Source organism: Schistocerca piceifrons, chromosome X, assembly GCF_021461385.2.
Source record: "Schistocerca piceifrons isolate TAMUIC-IGC-003096 chromosome X, iqSchPice1.1, whole genome shotgun sequence".
NCBI lineage: Eukaryota > Metazoa > Arthropoda > Insecta > Orthoptera > Acrididae > Schistocerca > Schistocerca piceifrons.
Window position 1 is genome coordinate 319,622,565 of NC_060149.1, and position 27,882 is coordinate 319,650,446.

Below are 27,882 nucleotides of genomic sequence, written 5' to 3' on the forward strand. Positions count from 1 at the left end.
AAAATTATTGTTGTTGTGGTCTTCAGTCCTGAGACTGGTTTGATGCAGCTCTCCATGCTACTCTATCCTGTGCAAGCTGCTTCATATCCCAGTATGTACTGTACCCTACATCCTTATGAATCTGCTTCGTGTATTCATCTCTTGGTCTCCCTCTACGATTTTTACCCTCTACGCTGCACTCCAATACTAAATTGGTGATCCCTTGATGCCTCAGGACATGTCCTACCAACCAATCGCTTCTTCTAGTCAAGTTGTGCCACAAACTCCTCTTCTCCCCAATTCTATTCAATACCTCCTCATTAGTTATGTGATCTACCCATCTAATCTTCAACTTTCTTCTGTAGCACCACATTTCGAAAGCTTCTATTCTCTTCTTGTTCAAACTATTTATCATCCATGTTTCACTCCATACAAATACTTTCAGAAACGACTTCCTGACACTTAAATCTATACTCGATGTTAACAATTTTCTCTTCTTCAGAAACGCTTTCCTTGCCATTGCCAGTGTACATTTTATAACGTCTCTACTTCGACTATCATCAGTTATTTTGCTCCCCAAATAGCAAAACTCCTTTACTACTTTAAGTGTCTCGTTTCCTAATATAATTCCATCAGCATCACCCGACTTAATTCAACGACATTCCATTATCCTTGTTTTGCTTTTGTTGATGTTCATCTTATATCCTCGATTCCAGACACTGTCCATTCCATTCAACTGCTCTTCCAAGTCCTTTGCTGTCTCTGACAGAATTACAATGTCATCAGTGAACCTTAAAAGTTTTTATTTCTTCTCCATGGATTTTAATACTTACTTCAAATTTTTCTTTCGTTTCCTTTACTGCTTGCTCTATACACAGATTGAATAACATCAGGGAGAGGCTTCAACCCTGTCTCACTCCCTTCCCAACCACTGCTTCTCTTTCATGTCCCTCGACTCTTATAACTGCCATCTGGTTTCTGTACAAATTGTAAATAGCCTTTCGCTCCCTGTATTTTACCCCTGCCACCTTCAGAATTTGAAAGAGAGTATTCCAGTAAACATTGTCAAAAGCTTTCTCTAAATCTACAAATGCTAGAAACTTAGGTTTGCCTTTTCTTAATCTAACTTCTAAGATAAGCCGTAGGGTCAGTATTGCCTCACGTGTTCCAACATTTCTACGGAATCCAAACTGATCTTCCCCGAGGTTGGCTTCTACCAGTTTTTCTATTTGTCTGTAAAGAATTCGCGTTACTATTTTGCAGCCGTGACTTATTAAACTGATAGTTCAGTAATTTTCACATCTCTCAACACCTGCTTTCTTTGGATTGGAATTATTATATTCTTCTTGAAGTCTGAGGGTATTTTGCCTGTCTCTTATATTTTGCTCACCAGATGGTAGAGTTTTGTCAGGACTGGCTCTCCCAAGGCTGTCCGTAGTTCTAATGGAATGTTGTCTACTCCTGGGGCCTTTTTTCGACTTAGGTCTTCAGTGCTCTGTCAAACTCTTCACGCAATATCATATCTCCAATTTCATCTTCATCTACATCCTCTTCCATTTCCATAATATTGCCCTCAAGTACATCGCCTTTGTATAGGCCCTCAATATACTCCTTCCACCTTTCTGCTTTCTCTTCTTTGCTTAGAACTGCTTTTCCATCTGAACTCTTGACATTCATACAAGTGGTTCTCTGTTCTCCAAAGGTCTCTCTAATTTTCCTGTAGGCAGTATCTATCTTACCCCTAGGGAGATAAGCCTTTACATCCTCACATTTGTCCTCTAGCCATCCCTGCTTAGCCATTTTGCACTTCCTGTCAATCTCATTGAGACGTTTGTATTCCTTTTTGCCTGCTTCATTTACTACATTTTTTTATATTTTTTCCTTTCATCAATTAAATTCAATATTTCTTCTGTTACCCTCATCTTTTTACCTACTTGATCCTCTGCTGCCTTCACTACCTCATCCCTCAAAGCTACCCATTCTTCTTCTACTGTATTTCTTTCCCCCATTCTTGTCAATTGTTCCCTTATGCTCTCCCTGAAACTCTGTACAACCTCTGGTTTAGTCAGTTTATCCAGGTCCCATCTCCTTAAATTGCCACCTTTTTGCAGGTTCTTCAGTTTTAATCTACAGTTCACAACCAATAGATTGGGATCAGAGTCCACATCTGCCCCTGGAAATGTCTTTAAGTTTAAAACCTGGTTCCTAAATCTCTGTCTTACCATTATATAATCTATCTGAAACCTGTCAGTAACAAAATTATTATGTGAAAATTAAAAACTTAAACATAAAAATCTCGACAAAAAGCAAATGAAATTTCAGGTAAAAAACATTATTAGATCCAAACTTATGAAAATGATCAAAACATAACTCAATTTCCACACATCACTACGAACATACAAAAAACTGACTAATCTATGTCTAAAAGTCAGGTGTAACATTACGCCTACAATAAACACCCAAGTAGTGTTTAAATACAAATCCCAACAAAGACAGCATATGGCAGCATCAATATTACGTGTAAGGTAAAAACACCAATAGTGTATAACAACTTTCAAATCGTAGTTACAGTTTACAATATCAAGACTATCACCCACAAACATATTTACAGAAGACCTGATGACGGCAATATGCTCAAATGAGCTCATCGTGATTTACTCAGTAAACATCATATAGCAAGCAGTGTAACTTGCACATCTTTATCGCAATCATGTCGCTACGAGACACAGTTTGCACTGTGGGCTCCAAAAAAGCTCAACAATATTTGATGTTTGTGGATTCTGCTCTTAGTTGCTAGATGCATATTATTATAAAATACAGCTGAGAACCATGGCCACACAAATACTTTATTTAGGTCAAATGTTGCCCTAGGGCAGGGCTTCACAACTGGCCGGTTTTGAGCGCGAGTACTCGCATCTGCTCAGGCACGTGCTCGTGAGCAACTGCAAGGTCGCAGAGTAGGGAGGGAGGGGAAATGTGCGCGCATGTTTGAATAGGGCCGCAGGGTGCCTATTGAATTCGCGCAGACTGTGTAATGTTTAAAGTACTACGATCAGCTCTTAACAGTCACTTCGCTGGTTAAGAATCATGTGAAGTTGCCATTGTGTAACCCCAACCATTCTTTCGCAGTTCAACCCCCATTGGGAGGAATTGTATCTGTTTACTGAAAAAGATGGTGTTGCAAAATGTTTAGTATGTCACAAAACGCTGAATTCTTTAACGAAATTTAATTTGCAGCGAGATTATATGTCGTACCACGCGAAAGACTACGGACGTGGAAAATGTGATTGACCAGATCGTGCACAGGAAGTTATTAAACTTAAAAGGAAGCTATCCGAAGAAGATCTGGACGACGAAGAAAAATAAACTGAGGCAGCTCTCAGAGTGGGTTACAAAATTGCTTTGCTTTTAGCAAAATCCCTACGCCCCTTAACTGATGGCGATTTAGTAAAAGAACGTTTGGTAGTTGCAGCGGAACATTTGTGTCCATCTCAAGTTGAACAGTTTCGGATTGTGCCATTATCTAACATGACCATTATGTGTCGCATACAGGACATGGCAGACAACGTCCAGAGCCAGCTTGCAAATATCTGTAAGGATTTTATGGTGTATTCTCTAGCTCTGGACGAAAGTGTTGATATCAGGGAACAGCGCAGCTTGCCATATTTATTAGAGGTGTTAACAGAGATCTTCAGGTGAGGGAGGAGCTCCTCGATGTAGTAGCCATGAAGAACACTACAACCGGAGGTGATATTTTAAGCAGTGTTGAAGAAAGTGTTGAAAATATAGGACTGTCATGGAATTCTTTAGTTTCAATGTCTACAGATGGTAGACGCATACACTAAGCGAATAAAATTATGTGGCAGTACATTCTCCTTTATTTGTTTCATTTGTTGCAGTAATAATTTGTGAGTGATATCCCTGCAGGTGGCTGCGGATTTACATCGACCGGCAGCAGCTGTTGTGTACCCCACGTGACTCTCCCCACTCTCCGCTCTGGACCGGTAGTGGGGGTAGTGTGCTCGCGCTGCTCCGTGCTCGCGCCTTGCTGCTCACAGTTTGCTCTGCGAGCACATATGTTGTGAAGCCCTGCCCTAGGGCATAAACAGTTCTGATCCTGATGCAGCCACAAACTCTTTCGCAGAATGGTTTTGCTATTACTGGTGTGTTAGAAAGTGTCATAATACTGGACACTACCAGTAGTGGGGCCATTAAGAATAGAAGTTGATTTACCCACACTCAAGTGAACAACAAACACAGAAACAGTACAATAAGCAGTAGAACACACAACGTGAAGAAGCACCGGCTACACTGTGTTTATACAGAGGTAGTCTCTGGTAGGCAGGATAGCAGACGTATTGTGCACACTAGTCTAGTGACCCACCACAGGAAGCCTTTGATGGCCAGCCCATGCATTTGCAGACTATTTGAAGTGTAGCATGCCAGAGGCCAGGAGCCACGGCACGTATCCCGGTGCTGCATACAGGTTTACAGCAGAAAGTGAAACAAACTATCTTTGAGGTCCCATCAGACTAATACTTTTAGCAGTAAGATAAAATGTAGTTTAAAAAAAAGGACTGGACTAGAACTGGTGATTTTGCACCCACATTGTGCGAAGTTTAGCACTAGACCTTGAAAAAATACGGCACTACAACAGCTCAAATGGAAGACAACAATTCCTCTGGAAACCTCTGCATCTAAGATGAATGACTCGGACTTAGTCTCAGCAGCAGTTAGTCAGTGACGGAGAAGACAAAGCCATCGGGATGAGCTCAAGTGCTTTTTCTAAGGCTTACCTGCAATATTCTCATTTCAAAATTATAAAATTAATTTATACATCAGCAGAGTATAGCTTTTTAGGTTTCATTCTCTTTCAAAAGTACTTTTTCAGCATATAATAACTGTATTGTACCCCCACAACACCCATTATTAAATGGCAAAATTCTGTAACTTTCACAGTTTTACTTTCATTCTCCCCTTGCTCTTTAAGACCATTCTGCTATGTAGCTGTCTTTGCCTATCACCAGTGCCTTCATACTGCACTTGCAGTTAAACTCCTTGGCATGCCACTTCCAGTGAGTCAAATTTGATAACTTGCCAATTTGCATAATTACTGATATATTTGATATATAAATTGTTCTCTCTTCCCAAGTACACTATGTGATCAAAAGTATCTGGACACTCCAAAAACATACGTTTTTTATTTTAGGTGCATTGTGCTGCCATCTACTGCCAGGCACCCCATGTCGGAAACCTCAGTAGTCATTAGACATTGTGAGAGAGTAGAATGGGGCACTCCACGGAACTCACGGACTTGGAACACGGTCAGGTGATTGGATGTCACTTGCGTCATGCGTTTGTACGCGAGAGGATGTCACTTGCGTCATACGTCTGTACGCGAGATTTCCACATTCTTAAACATCCCTAGGTCAACTGTTTCCGATGTGACAGTGAAATGGAAACATGAAGAGACATGCACAGCACAAAAGCGTACAGATCAACCTCGTATATTGACTGACAGAGACCGCTGACAGTTGAAGAGGGTCGTAATGTCTAATAGGCAGATGTCTATCCAGACCATCACACTGGAATTCCAAACTACAACACGATCCACTGCAATACTATGACAGTTAGGTGGGAGGTGAGAAAACTTGGATTTCATGGTCGAGCAGCTGCTCATAAGCCATACATCACGCCAGTAAATGTCAGAAGACGCCTCGCTTGGTGAGAAGAGCATAAACAATGGACGATTGAACAGTGGCAAAACATCGTGTGGAATGAAGAATCATGCTACACAATGTGGTGATCCGACGGCAGCGTGTAGGTATGGCGAATGCCCAGTGAAAGTCATCCGCCAGCTTGTGTAATGACAGCAGTAAAATTCGGAGGCGGTGGTGTTATAGCATGGTCGTGTTTTTCGTGGAGGGGGCTGGCACCCCTTGTTGTTTTGCATGACGCTATGGCAGCACAGGCCTACATTGATGTTTTAAGCACCTTCTTGCTTCCCACTGTTGAAGAGCAATTCAAGGATGGTGACTGCATCTTTCAACATGATCGAGCACCTGTTCATAATGCACAGCCTGTGGCAGAGTGGTTACATGACAATAACATCGCTGTAATGGACTGGCCTGCACGGAGTCCTGACCTGAATCTTACAGAACACCTTTGGGATGTTTTGGAACACTGACTTCGTGGCAGGCCTCACAGACTGACGTTGAGACCTCTCCTCAGTGCAGCACTCCGTGAAGAGTGGTCTGCCATTCCCCAAGAAACCTTCCAGCACCTGAATGAGCATATGCCTGAGAGTGGAAGCTGTCATCAAGGCTTAGGTGGGCCAACACCATATTGAATTCCAGTTTTACCGATGGAGGGCGCCACAAACTTTTAAGTCATTTTCAGCCAGGTGTCCAGATACTTTTGATCACATAGTGATCGTAGTTCACTAGATATGACATCATACACAATGAGATGCGTGAAAAACTGCTGCATCATGCATGATGTTTAAATTTATTACTTCTGTGCTACTAACTCTATTTGCAATAAATTTCACAGACAGTATCCACATATGCCACAAAATGCATCTACAACATTAAATCATGGCACTACACACAGTCAGGAGATATGATGTCATAAACAACGAGATGTGTGAAAAATTGCCTCATTTTGCATGATGTTTCAATTTATTAACCCTTTGCTACTAACTCTATATGTGAAATACTTTGCAGACAGTACCCACATATGTCACTGAATGTACCTACAAAATTATATAATTGTATGTCGCAGAGATAAGGAGATATGGCATCATAAACAATGAGGGGCTGAAAAAATGCCCCATTACACATGAATTTTTAATCAACTCTTATTCTTTACTACTATGAAGTTCCTACAATCAAGTCATTTTGAGGAAGTTCCTGACACCTGGCAGCAGTTTTGACAGCTTTCAACTGTAGATGAAAACAATGGCTATCTATAGAGCTATAAAGAGGTGTTGCCAGAGAGTCGTTTACAAAATTGCATTGTAGACGCGGGAAGCAGGTGCACCCAGGGTACAGAAACTGTCTGGGATCATCTCACATTGAGTCTACTGCAGGAGCACATATAAGGTTTTGTTTCTAAAAGAAAATTGTCAAAATGAATACCCATGCAATGCCAGGTTTGTCAGCTAGTAAAATACAAAAGAAGGTTGATTTGCTACACTTACCTCAGTAGGTGTTGCAGGAGAAATTTCAAAGTACATCTATTAGGTTTTGGAAGAGATTTCACTATCTCTTGAAAGTCTCTGAGTTTTTCCTCTTCCTGAGACTTCGCTGTAACAGAAAATAACTACTATTAATTATAATGCTGGAAACAAATTCACTATCTTAACACACCACATAACAGAAACAATCACTTTACTTATTAGAGAGAGGGGGGGGAGGGAGGAAAGGGGAGGTATTTTACCCAATACACTAGTCACCATAGTGCGCGTCATTTATGACGGCGGCTGAGTTTAGGTTCGTTCTGCGCATCTGACATCACAAAACACAGTCAGCCAATGAACAGAGAACGACGTTGCCAGAGCCGACTGCAGTGCAGAGCACGGACGAGTGTCTTCAGTTTTAGAAACGTTCAGTCATAAATAAAGTAATTGAACAAAAGCAATGTCTTGATAGCAGACTTTATTTTATAGAAAGTTTTGAAAAAGTATTCTTTATACCAATTGCTTCATATTCTATTAATTAATTAAACCAAACAAGCAATAAGCCTCCTAATTCAGGCGATAGCAAGGAAAGGTGTTTGTATGGTTCTCACGAACCACTTTTTCGCAATAAAGAACAGTGGTAATTGTTTATTTCCTATTGTACTTCAACAAAACGTGAATAATTCATAGTCATACCAACATTGTTTGTCAGTATTTTGCATGCTGCTTTAAAGTCCTCCAGGAGTTCATTTGAATGAGGAGCTGCGTTAGCATAATGGTTAAGGTATTCGGTTGCTATGTGAAAAGTTTTGAGTTCAAACCTTGTTCGGTGCTTAATATTTTCTTTATTTAAAAACAATATCGAAGTGTCTTACTTTATGAATTTTATTTGCTTGAACGTAATTTTTTGAAATTTCTAGTGCTTTGTCTCTTCATTATAATCATAAGAAGTTGCCGGTTTTTCTAATTTTGTCCTCCGATATTTCTTTTCACAGCAATTAAAAACAATGAAAAGGCACACATACAATATTCATGTTATCTGTTATGTTTCTATATCTTCTCTTCTGCTGTCGCTGTTTTACTATTCATATTGAGACATATTCTTTGCGACAGTATTAAAAGTATTATTTAGACCAGAATTTCGGCTTGTACGTTGCCGAGCCACTTGATTGTCTGAAATAATACTTTGCTTCGCTGCTTTGCAACATCATCATATTCAATGTTTTCGTCAACTGATCTATGTTTTGGCAAGTATTTGCTGTCCGTTGTGACAAACACAAATTGTTTGCACACTGCGCCTCACTGACAATATATTTTAGTTTCTATGTTTTATTACGTCCACAATTCAGTTTCGTGTACTTCGCCAATTTTTTTAATCAGAACTTTTTGGAAAAAAGCGAAGTACTCTGGTATAAATAAAACTTTTATTACAGTTGCAAAAGACGGAATATTTCTCAATATTACATACGACACCTATCTGGTACTTAAATTAAATGAGATATTGTTAGGTATCTTGTCTACATTTCATTCTCAACATTGTGGCAACTAAAATCAACCATACGAAAAGTATACGCTATGGACTTTTACCTCTGCAAACTCTTCAAAATTTTGTGCAATGGTTTACTACATTTAATGCTGCACAATAACTGCGTTGAACATCGAAACAAAATTAAGTCATTTATGGGGGGAAGATATCAGTCAAGAAGATGTGTAAAAATCAAATTTTTGGGCCAAATAGTTTTTGTGAAATCGAATGATAAGTGTGTCAAAGCAGTCGGAACACCATGTGTCAGCACAGGCGAACAGTGCAGTGATGACAAAATCGCACACAGTGCGGAATGCGGGGAGCACGTCTCTGTGGCAGCGAAAGGGTTAATGCAGCCATTGTGGCTTTACTTCATAAACTGCGCACTCCCCCCAAAACATAAGTTTGCGAACTATACTATACTGTGGCGCTGCTTCTCTTGGCGCATGAGTCATTTGCAACTGGCAACGCACCAATCTCCCCCGTCTGGGCGGGCATGCGCGACCCGCCACGATAAAAGAATTCAACTATAGCAACACTTATAACACGCAGAATGTAAAATTGTAAACTTTCATTTTACTGTGAACTCTCATGTTATAAGACATATTAATCAACTGAGTAGATGTAAAAATTCAAACCCAGAAAAATTTGACTGACTGATTGATTAAATGATATAAAAATTGGGATGAGCCACCAACCTTAATAACATAATTAGTTAAAATTTAGACCACTGAGATCTGTACACAAACACTGCACATTGGTTGGTCCTTTCACTAGATCATGATACCATGGACTGTAGCGCCTAGAACCGCACAGCCACTCCGGCCGGCCTAAATAAATAAATAAAAATAAAAAAGAACAAATAGTACCCAAGACTGGTGTGATTTATTGATCTGATTATGTCTATTTTGTCACTGTCTGCTAGATGAAATGAAATAGGCCTGTCTAATATTGCAGCAATTGTAACACACACCAAATAAACGAGAATGTTTTGGCACAAATGGTCATTTTTATAGCACGACATAATGTAATTCATGAAGTACCAATATCAGATGCCTACTAGGCCTACTAACAGCAAAAATTTCATTCATACACTCCAGCTTCTCAAGGATGAGATCAAAAAGTAGTAGTATGAAATTTTTGTGTAAATTTGGAATCGTCATATTCTTCCATAATTTGTGTGATGTCCCCATTTGTTCTCCTTCCTCGTTTCAACAAACAATCTTGTCATCACTAATTTTGTAACTATTCCTGCCAGTGTTAAGACTCATTCTCTGGTTAGCTTCACTAATCCTGCCACAATCACCAGTTTAGTTATCCCAGATTTATTCTCCGGTTAGGTGTTATTACATGTCTATATAACGCATTTTCCGCGCTACTCCCAGAATCGAACTTAAGAGGCTGCTAGCCGGTGGCTGTACACCATTAAGTGTAGCAATCTGGCCAAAACTGTTCAGTCAAAATTTCATTTTCTTGGGTACACCAAGAAGATAATATGTAATTTTTCTTAACTCTTATTCCAGTTTGTCATTTATTTGCACTCTGGTACTCCGAATCTATGGATTTCACTAGTAATTATAATGAAGCAAATCATTCGAAAACCCAGTCAACCACATAACAAACAGTGATTGGCATTCATCCATTTGGTTTTATTTCGCTCAGTTCGTATAGCTCCGTTCCCTTTTGTATGCAGGAAAGTTTATTTTTAGATGTAATCGAGATTCCTCTGGTAGGGACATCACATACACTATGCATGCATTCAAAACTCAACTTATGCTTCATTCAGAAATCAACTTGGAATGTGTTAAAAAATCAGCAGGGATGTGTTTCAAAATCATATGAATAATTGATAGACCAATGTGTGCTGGATGCTAGGCACTTTGTGAAACAAGGTTTTTTCCCCTCAAGAATATGAATTTGTCCCCCCCCCCCCCCCCACACACACACACACACACACACACACTGAAACTGCTGCCTGGGGCAGACATCCCAGTTTGCCCCTCCACCCGCTACAAAGACCTCTACATCCGGGCCTGTTGCGCATGTGTGAATCTGGCAGCTTGGGTGCAATAGTAAAATTTTTCCGGGTAGCGTCTGGCTGCTTGCTGCTACTGCTTGTACAGCTAACAGCCATACTTCTGTAACCAGAAGCGGGTGAAGGTACTACTCGTATGCGACTCAACTGCACATGTGCATGAGCCTGTTCGCAACTGCTCGAAGGAATTTAATGTAAACAGTTGTGACGTCACGCTCATCGGAGGCAATTTGTTGTTATGAAGCATTGCATAGTTTTCTTAACGCCTTTGACACATTTTGCTGGTGGCAGACACTTGTATGAGCACTGTGTTTTGCTGTTGTATGTGGTGCATTTCCTTTGCAACTTAGGTTTTATTTCCATAATTTCTCCCGTTCATATTTTATTGCTGCAGTAATATTCTGCAGTAACGGGATACAGTAATATCCTTTGTTAGAGTAATGGTTCTTACCAGCAAAAATTTAACTGATAACTAAAACAATGGAAAATTCCCAGAATTCTAAAAATTCCCAGGTTTTTCCCAGATCTCCTGGTTGTCCCGGGTCGTATACACCCTGCCTTACCATCTGTTTGTTGCAGAACTCTTGAACATATTTTAAGTTCAAATGTATTAAATTTCCTTGGGTCTGTAAAGTCTCTATCAAACAAATCAGCACAGATCTAGGAAATATTGCCTGTGTGAAACTCAGCTTGCCATTTCCTCACACAATATCCTGTGAGAGGAAGGGCAGAAAGACACGTTCCACATTTCTAGATTTCTGCTTAGTGTTTTACACTGTGCCTCACTGCAAACTGTTAAAATTCCAATCATACCTAATAAGTTCCCAGGTATGTGAGTGTCTCAGAGGCTTCTTAAGTAATAGAACCCAGGACATTATTCTTGACAGCAGATGTTCATAAGAGACAAGGGTATAACCAGGAGTTCCTCATGGAAGTGTGATAGGACCATGTTTGTTCACTATAAACATAAATGATCTGATAGATAGGGTAAGCAGCAATCTGTGAATGTTTGCTGATGTTGCTGTTATGTACAGGAAAGTATCATTATTGAGTGATGGCAGAAGAGTACTGGAGGACATACATAGAATTTCTATTTGGTGTGGTGAATGGCAGCTTGCTCTAAATGTACAAAAATGAGAGTTAATGCAGATGAGTAGAAACATAAGTTAATTCAGATGAGCAGGAATAGGAACTCTGTAATGTTCAAACACAGTAGTAGTGTTGAGCTGCTCGACATGGTCACATTGATTAAATACCTAGGCATATTGTTGCAAAGTACGGTAGTAGGGAAGGCGAAAGATCAACTTTGGTTTGCTGGGAAAGTTTTGCGAAAGTGCAGCTCATCTATAAAGGAAACCACATATAGAACACTAATGCAACCCATTCTTGAGTAGTGCTTCACTGTTTGTGATCACCACAATGTCGTATTACAGACATTGAAGCAATTTAGAGGTGTGCAGCTGAAGTTGTTACTGGTAGATTTGATCAACATGTGAATGTTATGGAGATTCCCAATGAACTCAAATGGGAATCCCTGGAGGAAGGACAACGTCCTTTTCATGAAACACTATTAAGAAAGTTTAGAGAACTGTCATCTGCAACAGGCTGCAGAAGAGGAAAGGGAACGACTGGCAGTGGTACACGGTACCATCCACCACATACCATTTGGTAGTTTGCAGAGAGTGAGTGCAAATGTAGATGCATATGAATATATTGTTCCCTACATACATCAAATGAAAAGAAGACAATGGCAGTAAAATTAGAGAGAGTCCAGCTCACACAGAGGCTTACCAAATCTCTCATCCTGCAGACTAGAAGCGACTGGAATAAGAAAGGAGGTAACTGACAATGGGACACACAGTACCCTCTGCCACAGACCATATGCTGGCTTGCAAAGTTTAGATGTACATGCCGATATATTGCTTCTCTCCCTTCCTCTCCAATCCATCAAAGGCAAAATAATGAATCACAGATTTACTCAGATGTCTTGTCAGTATTCTACTGAAAGAAAATTAAAAGAAGTTCGTAAATACACTCCTGGAAATGGAAAAAAGAACACATTGACACCGGTGTGTCAGACCCACCATACTTGCTCCGGACACAGAGAGAGGGCTGTACAAGCAATGATCACACGCACGGCACAGCGGACACACCAGGAACCGCGGTGTTGGCCGTCGAATGGCGCTAGCTGCGCAGCATTTGTACGCCGCCGCCGTCAGTGTCAGCCAGTTTGCCGTGGCATACGGAGCTCCATCGCAGTCTTTAACACTGGTAGCATGCCGCGACAGCGTGGACGTGAACCGTATGTGCAGTTGACGGACTTTGAGCGAGGGCGTATAGTGGGCATGCGGGAGGCCGGGTGGACGTACCGCCGAATTGCTCAACACGTGGGGCGTGAGGTCTCCACAGTACATCGATGTTGTCGCCAGTGGTCGGCGGAAGGTGCACGTGCCCGTCGACCTGGGACCGGACCGCAGCGACGCACGGATGCACGCCAAGACCGTAGGATCCTACGCAGTGCCGTAGGGGACCGCACCGCCACTTCCCAGCAAATTAGGGACACTGTTGCTCCTGGGGTATCGGCGAGGACCATTCGCAACCGTCTCCATGAAGCTGGGCTACGGTCCCGCACACCGTTAGGCCGTCTTCCGCTCACGGCCCCAACATCGTGCAGCCCGCCTCCAGTGGTGTCGCGACAGGCGTGAATGGAGGGACGAATGGAGACGTGTCGTCTTCAGCGATGAGAGTCGCTTCTGCCTTGGTGCCAATGATGGTCGTATGCGTGTTTGGCGCCGTGCAGGTGAGTGCCACAATCAGGACTGCATACGACCGAGGCACACAGGGCCAACACCCGGCATCATGGTGTGGGGAGCGATCTCCTACACTGGCCGTACACCACTGGTGATCGTCGAGGGGACACTGAATAGTGCACGGTACATCCAAACCGTCATCGAACCCATCGTTCTACCATTCCTAGACCGGCAAGGGGAACTTGCTGTTCCAACAGGACAATGCACGTCCGCATGTATCCCGTGCCACCCAACGTGCTCTAGAAGGTGTAAGTCAACTACCCTGGCCAGCAAGATCTCCGGATCTGTCCCCCATTGAGCATGTTTGGGACTGGATGAAGCGTCGTCTCACGCGGTCTGCACGTCCAGCACGAACGCTGGTCCAACTGAGGCGCCAGGTGGAAATGGCATGGCAAGCCGTTCCACAGGACTACATCCAGCATCTCTACGATCGTCTCCATGGGAGAATAGCAGCCTGCATTGCTGCGAAAGGTGGATATACACTGTACTAGTGCCGACATTGTGCATGCTCTGTTGCCTGTGTCTATGTGCCTGTGGTTCTGTCAGTGTGATCATGTGATGTATCTGACCCCAGGAAAGTGTCAATAAAGTTTCCCCTTCCTGGGACAATGAATTCACGGTGTTCTTATTTCAATTTCCAGGAGTGTAAGTAGCCAGGTGTAAGCTGTTGATTAGCAAGGCACTCTAGTTCTACAGCTGTACTAGGATCTAAGTTGTCACATGACAGTCATGACCCGATTCTAAATAGTGCACATTGTTCCCTTGCAGTGTGACCACAAAAACTGATCACTAAGAGTAATCACAGAAAATACCTTTGTGGGAAGCCACAAGAATTTGCATTAATGCCATTAAATTTAGCGGCAATAAGAACAAGAGAAGGTGTTATAACTCGATAGAGAAGTCGACGGGGACGCAAGCAAACACTTGACAAGCAGAAGTTAAAAGATAATGGCATGCAATTACGGGAGCAAGGACACAATGCCAAGTGGAGCAGGAGTCAAGTAAATGCCCAAAAACAAAGTAAATGCACACAGAAAATATTTCACTGATGTCAGAGGTAAATGTGTTTGATAAGGAAATTTCTGTGAAATTACGAACATTACATGGAAACACCATCTTGGCAAAAAATTTACAGCTTTTGCACTTAACTGGGCTTCCAGGCTAGCACAGAAACTTGAGAAAAACTGTTCTACCTAAGGGATTTGATTATAAAATGTGCCAGAATGAGCGAATCATCTCATTTGGATGAGAAAACATACCTTCAAAAAAGCACATTGTTGTTGTGGTTGTTAACATGAAAACTCGTTTAATGCAGCTCTCCGCATGATTCTACCCTATGCATGCCTCTGCATCTCTGTGTAACTGCTGCAATCTACATCTATTTCAACCTGCTTACTGCAGTCTGACCTTTGTGTCACTTTACAATTATCACTCCCCCTCCCCCCTCCCAAACGTCTCTCCTTTACCAAACTGACAATGCCTCAGGAAGTGTCCTAGCAACTGAACCATTATTTTAGTCAAGTTATGCAATACATTTCTTTTCTCCCCAATTCAATTCAATACCTTATCATTAGTTATTCAATCTACCCATCTAATTTTCAGCATTCTTCGATGCATCACATTTCAAAAGCCTCTCTTCTCTTCTCTTCTCTTCTCTTCTCTTCTCAACTACCCATTCTCCAAGTTTCACTTCTGTACAAGGCTACACTCTAAAGACATACCTTCAGAAAAGACTTCGTAACAGTGGCAGACTAATGGGAAGAGGAGAGAGGGCGGGGGGGATGTGCCCCAGGCCTCTAACCCTAGGGGGCCTCCAAATCTCGAGGCCCCCCAGCACTAGACAATTTTTAGTCAAATCCCAAACAAGGCCAAAATCTGTTCAGTAATATATATACACGCAGAATAGAAAAATAGGTACCTACTTACCTATGATCACACTGTGGCAAATGTTACTGGAGGTGTACAAAATTTTTATAAACTTGATAAAACACTGCACAGAACTTAAAAACTGTAATGATAACCAGTTGTCTGCTGGATGCAATTATTCTACATGAAATGTTTTTTGATATTGATGTACACAAGTGTACATCAATACAGCTTAAAAATATGTGCACGAGTTATTGACGAGACCAAGAAATGGAGAAGTATTTTATATTGCCTTTTACATATTACAGTATTTTTAAGACCAGAAATACCTTGCGTTCTGCAGTTATGAAGATATTTCATTGGAAAATAGAGAAAATTTCTTAGAACTGGTGCCTGTGATGGCAAAAGATGATCTAGTATTGAAAATGCATTGTTTAAAACTTGAGGAGTCTGCTGGTGGGACAAAGAGATTACCTTCTTATTCCTCAAAAGGTATACAAAAGAATTTATTTTTAATTTGGGTTAATATGTTAAGGAAAAATTTATTGGAGATATAAAAGAAGACTATATAATACAGAATAATTTTTGACAGCAGTCTACATGAAAGCAGTAGAACAGATAAAATGAGCACAACAATTATAGATGTCCACATGGAAAGTAACATTGTGGGAGTTCGAGATCCCTTCTCAATTTTACCCCCCCTCCCCCAAATGTTTGGGGAGTTCATGCATTCTCATGCATTCCCTCTAGCTCCACCTCTTTGGAGCTGTAGAGAAGTTACATTCATTCTTCTCATTTTCTACATGCAGATGGGAATTACTTGTAGAAAAAACAATAACAAGTTTGAAATGATTATCTGATACTCACTGGAACACTCATTACAATTTAGTTAAAGTCATAAAAGAAAATCTGAAAACAACTGTGAGCACTTTGGAAGATATGCATGACCCATGTCAAGCCTCGACATTGGATCTGCAGCAAGCTTGCTCTTTCCAGCTACATGCAATTTTACCTTTCTGCCTGACATCAACTGTCAGCAGAAGATACTGAAGAAAATAGATTTTGCTCAACAGTATGTACAGGCTCCAAAAATGATTTTCAAAATCATCTTACCACATTAAAATCCTGAATGAATTTTTAGCGATGGAACAAACTACAATTATAGGCAATGCTGTTACTTTGGACACTAAAAAATGCAACGATGTGGACATTAACATTGATCGATCGGGAAGTGGAGCATAAATAAATCAATGTCAGGTGCACTAGCTCATGATACTGGATTATCTATACGAGAAGTTGTTCATTGGTCAATGTTTGTATGTACAGACTGAATTATACAAGAACTAGCAAACCTGGCAACGCTTCACTATTGCTCAATATGTATGGAAATTTCATATATATCCTAATCTCCTTCTTCCTCTTCTCTCTGTCCATCTCCTCCTCCGCCTCCTCCTCCTCCTCCTCCTCCTCCTCCTCCCCCACCCCCCCCCCCCCCCGTCTGTCTCCTCACTCTGTCCTCCTCCTCCTCTGCCTCTCTCTGTCAATTTCCTCCTCCCCCTCTCTATATCCATGTTCTCTAACCCCCTCTCTGAGCTGGAACCTTGTTTATTGTTTTTGCCATCGAACTTCTGATTGTGAATTGAAGTTGTTTAAAGTGAATGGGTAAATCAGTAGGTATTATTGTTATATGGGGTATGAGAGAGCTCTCCTGCTGTTGGATCTGTGAGGACAGTAGCTTTAATGAAAGTATTTCACATAGTTTCATTCAGCAAATGAGTAGGATTACGAAGTTTCAGATGACTCTTATTCCATAATAGTATTCTAATCATAAGTCAACAAGCTGTAAGTACAACTTTCCTGTTTTTTTGTTAAATCAACTGCAAGGAAGAAACCAAAATAGCACAGTGCTGTGTGTATAATTTTTTGTTTAAAATTATATATAAGGAGAAAGAACATATATAAGAGAAACAATTTGCCTAATCATTTTAATGCCCTGCTATTGCAGTTATAACTGACTGAAAGAAAGAAAACAGAACCACATATTTTCACAGCAAAGCACAGCACAGCATTTTCTTTCTCGCACTCAGTTTTAACAGAAAACTTGTACAGTGTTGTTTACAACTATATTTAGCCTACATCTGTCTGAATATTTATTAAAGTACCATATAGGCTATATCTGTTCTAATATTTATTAGAATATCGTGAAAACATTTGAAGTAAATCAGCCAAGCTTTTCAAGATTTTTGTTTACAATGTTAAACGGCGACTTGCCTTTATGTAGTCGTATGGTAGTCTATGTCCGCCCGAACATTGAGTTATTGCATAAAAATCTGAAGTTAAGTGGTCAAGAGCTTTTCGAATCTTTTGCTAATGACATTAAATGATAACTTGTCTTCATATAGTAGTACAGATTGTCACAATGATACACGGCCATGCAAGAAATCAACTAAATTTTCCAAGCTATTGAAACAAATTTACGCTTGAAGCTTCCAATGATATGACACTTCGACTGTCACAATTTCATCAGTAAACTGTCAAAGTTTTCATAATAAAGTTCATGAATTTACTGCCCTCCAGGAAAGTTCTCACACTCAAATTATCCTTGTGACTGAGAGCTGGTTGAAACCCAAAGTGGAAAGCTCCGAGATATTTAGCGAGTTGTGGAACATATATCGGAAAGACAGATTAGGTGGCGAGAGAACACAGACCTGAAACAGGTTTTGTGGTCACTAAAGAACAGAAACATGCGGTGATGCACTTTGAACCAATCAATGAACAGATGTCCATGCTAAGATTAATAGGAAAATTTTCAACATAACAATGATAAATGTACATGCATCCACAGAGGAGGCAGATGAACAACAGAAGGATGAGTTTTGTAGCAACATACAGCAGTTGTATGATCAGGCTCCCAAACATGGTGTTAAGATAATAATAGTAGACTTGAATGTGAAAATAGGCAAAGAAGAGGGCTATCAGCCAATTATAGGAAGACATTGCCTCCATGAAATATGAAATAACAACAGACTTACGGTTGTAGATTTTGCTGTAAACAAAAACATAATTTACGATAACATTGGAAGCTGAAGAATTGGTATTCTTGCTTACTAGGCAGATATGCTGACCATTACACCACTACCGCATTATGGTCAACATAGCTGCACGAACTACCCAAGTCAAATACCCTCCCCAACACAAACTCCAATTCACATCTCCCCTTATATTGCCACTGTTACCAGGGCTCTCTTGCCATTAAAATAGCACCCCAGCATTGGACATAATGGGGAAGTGCTGTACTACATGTGATTGAATAGATCTTAAATTAAATTTTCTCTGAGACATTTAAGAATCTAATTTATCTACGATAGCGTTGGAAGCTGAAGAAGTGAATTAAAATTTGTGCTGTGGCCGGGACTAAAACCCGGGTCTTCTTGCTTACTAGGCAGATATGCTGACCATTACACATTCGTGCAGCTATTGCAGCTATGTTGACCATAATGCTGTGGAACAGCACTTCCCCATTACACCAATGCTGGGGTGCTATTCCAATGTCAGAGAGCCCTGGTGATAGTTACAACATAAGGGGAGATGTGAATTGTGGTTTGTGTTGGGGAGGGTATTTGACTTGGGTAGTTCGTGCAGCTATGTTGACCAGCTATGTTGACCATAATACTGTGGTAGTGTAATGGTCAGCATGTCTGCCTAGTAAGCAAGAAGACCCGGGTTTGAGTCCTGGCTGCAGCACAAATTTTAATTCACTTATTCAGCTTCCAATGTTATCATAGATAAATTAGAGACTTAAATGTCTCAGGGGAAATTTAATTTAAGAAAAATATACTTGTCATCAGTACATTTCTCACACAAAAAGATACACAAAGGAACATGGGTGTTGCCAGATGGACAAACTACAATTCAGATAGACCATATATTGATTGTTGGGAGATGCAAATCGAACATAATGGAAGTTAGGAGCCAACAAGGCACTGACTGCAATTCAGATCATCATCTAGTGAGAATGAAGTCTTGGCAAGGATCTCACTATTGAGTAAACAAAAAGGCCACAAACAAAAAAAGTTTTGGCATTAAGAAATTGAAGTTTGAAAGAATGCGGAGAGCATATCAGATGAAAGTACAAGAGGGGGCTAAGGACAATACGAACACTTCAAAATAATATACAGAAATAATGTGGAAACTTAAAACTGCAACTCTCAAAGCACCTGGAGAGGTTCTGGGATATGTTCGGACTCAAAGGATGGTGGATTGGTTTGATGGTAAAACCACGAACTTCTTGCAAACTCCTATTCATTAGACACAATATTCTCACAGTTTATACCATGAATATACTAGAAACTATAATGCTAGTGAAAGAAGACACCAAGATCACAACAAGAAACATGGAAATTCACAACTATGAAACAAGGCATAGAAAAGATTCTCATATGGTTAACAGATGATTAACTTTAACAGGGAAGAGCCCCTATGTCCAAGGAGCTATTTATAATAACTTGTTACCAAATGAAGTTAAGATATTGACAGGGGACACTTTTAAAAAGTGAGTCAAGCAGTGACTTATTCAAAAATGCCCTTATAACTTGAATTTATCATGAATTACAATGTAATAAGATGGTGGTGGTGGTTAGTGCTTAACGTCCCGTCGACAACGAGGTCATTAGAGACGGAGCGCAAGCTTGGGTTAGGTAAGGATTGGGAAGGAAATTGGCCGTGTCCTTTCAAAGGAACCATCCCGGCATTTGCCTGAAACGATTTAGGGAAATCACGGAAAACCTAAATCAGCATGGCTGGAGACGGGATTGAACCATCATCCTTCCGAATGCGAGTCCAGTGTGCTAACCACTGCGCCACCTCGCTCGGTAATGTAATAAGAAATAATGTAAATTAAAAAAAATGTAATTGTAAAAACATTATACTTAGTTGAAACTGCACATGCATGTAAAATTACGTGTTATGAGCAATAAATTAAACTGAATTGATAAAGAATGTATGAGAGGAACTAAAGAGCATAACACAGCGCGAATGAAATTATTTCAGAGAAAAACTAGAGCAAATCTGAATGAATATAATGAGAAGCACCATATAGCTAAGAGGATTTGCCAACAGAAGAAAAGAGCACTAGAAAAGAAACGAATTGGAAGAAACTGAGCTGATAGGGGAAGAGAAGCTAATATGTGAAATGTACCAAAAGATTAAAGAAGGAAAGGCTGAGTTTCAAGCCAGAACAAAGACGTGTAGGAGCAAAGAAGGGAATTTGATATGGAAGAGTAATATAATACTTGACACATGGGCAGAATACTTCCAAGAGTTGCTGAACCAAGAAGTAGAACGATTATAATGAGAAGAACTGGTGGAAATAACTTATTATGGATCAAAGTTCTTACAACTAGAATCCACACTGGAGGAAGTGATACAAGCTTTTAAGACCCTAAAAAACAATAAGGCACCTGGAGATCATATCCAGGCAGAACTTCTCAAATATAATGGGGAAACAATGTCGAAAGCAATACATGAAGTAATACTGAGCATCTGGCAGGAAGAGAGCATGCCAATGGAGTGGGAAACAGCTATAATGTACTCCAAACATAAAAAAAAGAGATAAATTAAACTGCCAGAACTATCAAGGAACCTGTGGCTATCAGAGTGGCTTTAGAAGAAATAGGTATTTAAAACAAGCCTATGATAGCATCTCAAGAGTGGCATTGTGGAATGTAATGGAAGAGGCTGGAATAGCTAAGAAGTTTGTTAAACTTACTGTGATGACCCCAAGTGAAACCAACTGTAAAGTAAAAACACAAGGTGAAATCTCCAGAGAAATGAAGCGAAGAAGGAGCTAAGACGGGGTAACAATATCTCCTCACAACTATTCAACCTCTGCCTAGAAAAAGTCATAAGTCACATAGAGCTAAACAGAGGAGGAACCATTTTTAATTGTTCACTGCAGTAGCTAGCATACACAGACAATGTGGCATTACTCACACAAAACATTACTGTGCTGGCCGATGCCTATCACCAACTGGAGAGAGGTACAAGGGAACTTGGCCTGGTAGTGAAAGTCGAAAAGACCAAATATATGGCAATGCCCAACCAATGAAATCTAACAAATGGTTCAAATGGCTGTGAGTACTGTGGGACTTAACTTCTGAGGTCATCAGTCCCCTAGAACTTAGAACGACTTAAACCTAACTAACCTAAGGACATCACACACATCCACACCCAGGGCAGGATTCGAACCGGCGACCATAGAGGTCGCTCAGTTCCAGACTGTATAGCCTAGAACCGCTCAGCCGAAACCTAACAAATCTCAGTATAGACGACAAGGAGTATGAAAGGTTGAGAGATCGAGTACCTTGGATTGACTATCACAAAGAGAAATGACATTGGCAGCAATGTGGAAGCTAAAATAGTAGGACCAAACAGGCACTACTCTGCTGCAGTACCCATGCTTATGAGCTTGCTTCTATCACAAAAAATCTAAAATTCTCATTTACAGTACAATAAGATGAGTTGATAAGTACAGTACTGAAGTGTGGATCATGACCGCAAATGAGGACAAGATCCTTAACATTTGGGAAAGAAAGTTCTGCTTAAGCTATATGGCCCAATATACGATTACAAAGGTTGGCGCACCTGTCTGAATGCGGAACTAGAACAACTTTTTGAAGAACCTGACATTGCCACCACCATTAAAATAAGGAGACTGCAATGGGCAGGACAAGTGGTTAGACTGGAGGAAGACAGAATATGTAAGAGGATTTTTTATGGCAAGGCTGGAGGCAGACGATGGAAGGGACATCCCAGAAAGAGATGGGTGGATAGAACTGAAGAAGACATGAAAGAGCTAGGTGTCAGAGGATGGAGGCAGAAAGCCATGGGCTGGATAGAATGGCACGATATTGTGATGCAGGCCAAGGACCTTCAAGGGCTGTAGAGCAGAGGGGTGAGCGAGTGAGTAACTTATCTTAACTGTCTAAGGTCTTTGCCTCATTATTTCTGTCAAGTAACCTCTCCCTTATCTCTATAGGTCTCCTGAGTTACTCTACTGGGCTCCTGTAGTCCATGCACATGACTTTTTCATAATCGGCTGCCCAAGTTGGCTCCACTGGCCCAACAAGTGTGGCCTTTGTGGATTCTTGTGGCACACCCAAAGTTCCATCTTTACTCTACCTAATTCTAAATACTGTTCACAGGACTAGTCTTTTAGCTAAGGACACAACACGATGGGGTGGGGGTGGGGGGGGGGGGGAGAGGGAGGGAGAGGGAGGGAGAGAGAGAGAGAGAGAGGGAGGGAGAGAGAGAGAGAGAGAGAGAGAGAGATGTTACACAGCTGACAAATCCGAACATCAGTGCTCCAAATTTACTGTTTTCTTTGTACACAGATAAACAGCAAGGAAACTGTGTGGCTGGTGACAATTAGCAGATTAACGTCCATGATTTAATAATCCCTAAGGAACCAGAAATCACACTACTGATACATCTAAATATAAAGCAAAATAAAACTCACATAAAACAAACATGTTCTCGATTTCACTAAAATTGTGTAAATAAATATTGTAATCCCTTTAGGAAGTATTTTTCAGTTAAAACATGAAACTATTATTTTTCTGTCACACACTTTCATCCGCCATTAATATAATGGGTAAAATAACAATAAAACGGTTAATGTAAATCTTAACTTGCATTCAAGTATTTTCCCAGTATTATTGTCAAGTCACAAAAACTAAGCTTCACAGTGATTTGTAATAACCATAGCCACAGATATTTCCTTTTATATTTACTGTATTTCACATACCCCATTTCAGTAATCTGATATCTCCATCATGAACTACAAAGCAGAAGCACTGTAAACATATGAATGCTTATCAAGTTTTCCATCAGTCTGACATATGTCAAGAATTACGTATTCACATTATTCTGGAAAGCAGTATTTCACACAATAAACAATGTCAAAAAGTAATAACTAGCAGACCATAACATGACACCACTGTGCTGAGTGGAAACATCTGGTTGGACAGTAAGTGTTTCAAATTTCTTAATATTTCACAGTTCAAAATTAATTTCTACTTCTCTCTCTATCCAAACTGCAAACAATAAATCTCTGATCAGTATAATGAGGGTAGACAACACCATAACATATAAGGGAAGTACTGGATAGTAAATCATTTTAGGAAGGATTGCTGCTAAGAATATCTCACATAAACAAGTTTTATGATTATGAAGTCAGAAACGTATGCTATCATATTCATCTCTAACACGAATATCAGGTACTATTTATCTTTTAAAGAGTTTGAATTTTAATTTTAATGATAGATAATTAAGCAAGTCACAGTTTAGAATGCTATTATTTATTTATTTCATGTTAAAAGCAACAAATAAGGACATAAAACCAATAACCAATATAAAATGTTACTCCCTATATACAAGTAAACATTCAGGCTGTATCCTAAAGAGATCAACAGAAGCCCAAAAAATTGTGCCTTCTATGGAATCTACAATAATAATACTGAAACAACATAATGGACATTTGGGGCCAATGGAATAATGTCATGAATGGAAGCAGTTTATGTCCAACATAACATATTTTACACTGCTTGGAACAAAGTTATGTTTCTTATTTCCTTATTATTGCCAGATATTATGATTATATATTACACTGACGTATAGATGTACAAACTTACAACTGGCATCTAGTGCCTTGCTGAACATTTTGCAAGGTATAAGCGGTTCCTTCAGTTCTCGAAAAAAGAGTTTCAGTGCTCCTGTGAGAACATGCACATCTTCCTCTTCCTCCAAAGCTTTGTAGTTATCTTGATTGACCTGTCAAGTAGAACAGATAATGTAAACATTACATCATTAGGTATGAAAACATTCACTCCTTCAGATTTAATCTCCAAATGATAATACAATATACAAAGGAAAGAGTTGCGTAACTCAAAACTGAAGACATGTTGAAAATTACAAGGCATAGTTGGAGGGGGGTGAGGGGAGTGGTGGGAGGAAAATACATGAACTTCATGCTATTCTGCAAGCAATTATGTCACTATAGTAAATTTACTGTGTAACATTATGTTAGGAGTCAACTTTGTTAGCTGTCACTAGAGGTCTGCATCTGGAATTTACGCTCACTTGATTTTTGCTCGGCCCATGTAGTTTTGCAAAAGTCCAACAGATAGCAATACAGCTACTTTGCATGAAGGGAGTAACTGCACTTAGCTTCTTCGCACTCATTTGAGTACTGCATGCTGGAATGGCCTGACCATCTTTTTAGACTGCCATTCGGTTGGCCCTGGAGGATAATGACATTGAATGTGGTCCAAATGACAGTGTGAAATTGAATCTTGATTCAAAAGAACATACTCTGAGTGTGAAAGACAGTGTTCGTACCCATTTGAGATAGATTGTCACTAGTGAAACATGGATGGAAATCACACCAGCTACATCTCTATGGCAGGAACTCTGCCCTCCCAATGTGAAGATCCACCACTACACATCTGAAGGCATTTGTCTGTAGAACGAGAAGAAGTGTAAGTTCTAAAGCATTGCCAGTTTCAGTGAAAGGTATGGGATCTAAAAGAGAGAATAGAAATGTGTGCCATGGATCTTCCACCATTTTATTAATATCAGATAAAGTATTTTATGCTTTATGTCAGGAACTTGTATATGTCAGTTCAAATTTGGGACTTGTGAACTATCTCCAACATTTTGCTTCATCCTTTGACAGTAGCATGAAGCACTGAAAGGCAAGCCAATGAAATATGGGTAAGTATGATGCCCAGCATTGGCCAGGCCATACACGTAGCAGTAAGGGCATGTACAGTGGATTTGTGTATTGATATACATCACAAAACATGTTGGAAATATGGTATCAGTGAAATGTAATTCCCTCATATGAAAAAAATTGGTGGAATTTATTAAGAACTACACTGAGGACACATAATTAATCTTAACAGTAAATCCCCAGCATATTATGAAGATATCATTTGTCACATACTGAGGCACTAATATATGCAAGGCATTGGAAATCTTTCAGCATTATGCATGTACTGCACATTTTGAACACAGCCCTGAGACATATTTTCAATTATGGTTATTTGAAAAATGAAGTTGCAGTGCTTTATCAGATGACTTATGCTGCTAAGGATACAGACAGACTGTTTCAGAAAGAACACTGGTGACACAAATTCAGTACAGATAAGCTTGAAGCAAGAAACAGAGTAGGTGGAACAGCTTGTTTAGAATAGTACAGTCTGTAGTTTGGCAGTTTGATAAAATCCTGGAAATGTTGGTGGAGAAGGACATCTCTGAAAAAAATTACTGGTTACAACAGCAACACTGGAAAAGAAAAAAAAAAAGCTCCTGACATTTCAGACCAATACAAAATTGCAACAGAAGTGGTTGAAGGCGAGAACTGTTATAGGAAATATAACAGTCTGTATTGTTAGGGAAGTCATTTAATGCAGGGCCTGAAGATACAGATGTACATTCAAATTATTGCGGATCCAGTTTTTCTGTTTAATACATGCTACATCACCAGCAAATGAAAATTGAACCAAATTGCAGAATACCCGTTTCAGTGACACTGGTATGTTGGCAGTACAGTAGAACTGTCATACTATCTTCTTGTATCTGTAAATACTATAGGTGATGAAAGAGTGCTGTCTCCATCTCACAGATGAGAAAGTCAGAATTTGGAGGTTGCTCTTTCTCACAGACACAATACATTAAATACTGTGCATCAAATCTGTGATGAAATACCAATTCCCGGCAACCTAAAAAAAATCTAATATGACAATAATATCTTATGCCTTTTTTTTATTTGGGGCTGCCAAAAGAGTCAGCTCTGTTCACCAGCAAAAAATATAACAACAATAATAATAATAATAATAATAATAATAACAGTAAAATGTAGTCTCTGTTTTTTATAGTGAGCAGACTGTGGGCCACATCAGGCTCAATCTATCGATGAATTTGACTCGTATTTAGACCAAATCGGTGGCACTGACAAAGATGATCCACTTGAGTGGTGGGAGCATAAAAGTAGTCTTTTCCCAATTAAGATAATTTTGCGAGACGACTGTTTTTATTTTAACCTCACATGCAGTTAGGAAAGACCTTCAGTCAGCAAGTAACCTTATCTCAGACAAATAAAGCAGAATACATCTGAAACCAGCCAACAATATCGTGAAAATTCTTTGTAATTACAGCACTAACAGAGAAAAATTTGGAGACAATTTTTTCCTCTTACATTTATAATTCGTTAGGTGGTAAAATTCATGTATGTGACTTTGAATCACTAGAGCAGATGGTCCTATAAAACACAGTAATGTGATTATTCAGTATAAGACTGAGGATAATAACAAAAGCTGGTAGTAACTTAGTTTTTTTGTCAAACTGTTTCCAAATTTTTGTTATTGTATAAAGCACATTATTTCCTCTTATGGATCTCAGTGATCTTGCGATTAAACACTACCATTCAGGAATATATGTCTAAGATATAACAAAATTTATGTGAGTGTAGTTCCATCAGGTGGTGGCGTAAAGAAGCAACAACAGCCTACAGACACACATGGTGTGCACACCAGAGAGAGCAGCCTCTTCCCTCCCCCCAACACTTCATTTAACCACAAGATGTCCATTCCAAGCATAGACACACACTTATGTAGTGCGTGAGTGTGGTGCACTTGAGCAAGTACGAGCAAGCAAATGTCCAATTTTCAGACCTCTAGTTGCCACACTTAAACAGCCAAAAACCCACTACTAATGTCAATTTTTTTTAAAGAACCAGGCTCTACAATCAGTGAGCTTCTGCAAGCACATTAAGCATCTATCATTCAATAGACATTCTTACAGGCCATGAGGCTATTTTAATAAAGACACTTTTGTAGCAGGCTGGTGAATGCTGTTAACTTCAGTTCAGATTTGTCATCTCATTCAATGCCTTCAAAATACCTAAGATTTGGAACCAGGTACACGGTCAAACTAGCAGTTTCTTGCACATCTGCAATAAACTCAGCTGCAGATTCCCTAGCTCATGTTCCAGAACAGAATGTCAAACTATGTCCGTGTGTGTGTGTGTGTGTGTGTGTGTGTGTGTGTGTGTGTGTGTGTGTGTGTGTAGGGGGGGGGGGGGGGGGGGGGGCAAACAGCTATTGGATAAAATTATCTCCGTTTTCTTGAACCATTAGGTTTACATGGTACCTCAAACTTGGACACTTTCTCCAACAGCATTGTCAGAAGCTGACTATTGCAACTAATGCTGAGCTCATAATTGTAACAGTCAGCTGAATTACATCCTGGTGACATCTTGCCAGAACCATGGAATTTACAGGTACTACCAGAGGCTATGTTGATGTCTGAATGTAGGGATGTTAGAAGAGCTCCCAATCTCCTTGGAAAGCAACTAGCTTTGTATATTTACGCACCACTAAGGGCATAGCTGCTGTTCCAATTAAAGTAGTTGCATAATCTGGTGTCA

General features: G+C 40.0%; 1 protein-coding gene across 2 annotated transcripts in view; it reads right to left on the reverse strand.

The window, feature by feature from the left end:
* The window catches only part of LOC124722940 (rho GTPase-activating protein 12-like), a 245,819-nt gene that overhangs the window by 3,141 nt on the left and 214,796 nt on the right, over positions 1–27,882 (reverse strand). For both annotated transcript variants that reach the window (XM_047248103.1, XM_047248102.1), the window contains exons 12-13: positions 24,086–24,224; positions 7,181–7,286 (exon numbers count right to left, since the gene is read on the reverse strand). In XM_047248103.1, the coding sequence (XP_047104059.1) occupies positions 7,181–7,286; positions 24,086–24,224 (245 nt within the window). The remainder of the gene's footprint in view (positions 1–7,180; positions 7,287–24,085; positions 24,225–27,882) is intronic.